General features: G+C 38.3%; 1 protein-coding gene across 1 annotated transcript in view; it reads right to left on the reverse strand.

Annotated features, from left to right (window-relative positions):
* ARMC6 (armadillo repeat containing 6) overlaps positions 1 to 371 on the reverse strand; it is a 5,457-nt gene extending 5,086 nt beyond the window's left edge. Inside the window, 1 exon segment of the mRNA XM_009706820.1 lies at positions 223 to 371. Coding sequence (XP_009705122.1) covers positions 223 to 343 — 121 coding nt within the window. The 5' untranslated portion in view covers positions 344 to 371.
* Positions 372 to 639: the final 268 nt, after the last annotated feature.

The following is a 639-nucleotide window of genomic DNA, read 5'->3' on the forward strand; positions in this document are numbered from 1 at the left end:
ATTTCATTGACCAGATTGCACCCTGCAGTTTCACTCAAAGCAGTTTTTCAGTCATAATTACTCCATGAAACTAGGTTAGCATTAATAGTCTGTGTTCCACTTCACAAAGGCTTCTTTTTAATACTGGATGATCAATCTTTGCATGCAGGCTCTCTTAAAATTTATATGTAAAACCTCGTTCTGTAATAATCTGAACTGCAAAAGCAGATGAATTTACAATACCTTGGGACTCAAACTGCTGCACAGCTTCTCTCACAGCCTCTTCTGGATCCATTTCAAATTCTGTAATGTTTTCTTGCACTGCATCATCAAATGTTTCCTGCGCAATCTGTTTCGATCCCATTTTACTTGAATGGAATAAACTGCCTCCTTGTCCTGTTATTAAGATAGCCCACAACTAGTTTTAGTGCAAAACCTTCTAATGTTAATCAGAAACAAAGGAAGTGACTCACTCTTTTTCAAAAAAAAAAAGGACAGAACTCAAAACCAAAAGTATATGGTCAAAGGGATGACTGCCTTTTTTTTTTTAATGGGCAGAAACATACCAATTAGAAGAAATAAGGAGGAATTTCAGAGGCCCAGGACTTGGATCAGAAAGCCGCTGCTGCTCTCTGCAGATGGGTGTGTTACCGTGACACG

Source organism: Cariama cristata, unplaced genomic scaffold (assembly GCF_000690535.1).
Source record: "Cariama cristata isolate BGI_N322 unplaced genomic scaffold, ASM69053v1 scaffold20100, whole genome shotgun sequence".
Lineage (NCBI taxonomy): Eukaryota > Metazoa > Chordata > Aves > Cariamiformes > Cariamidae > Cariama > Cariama cristata.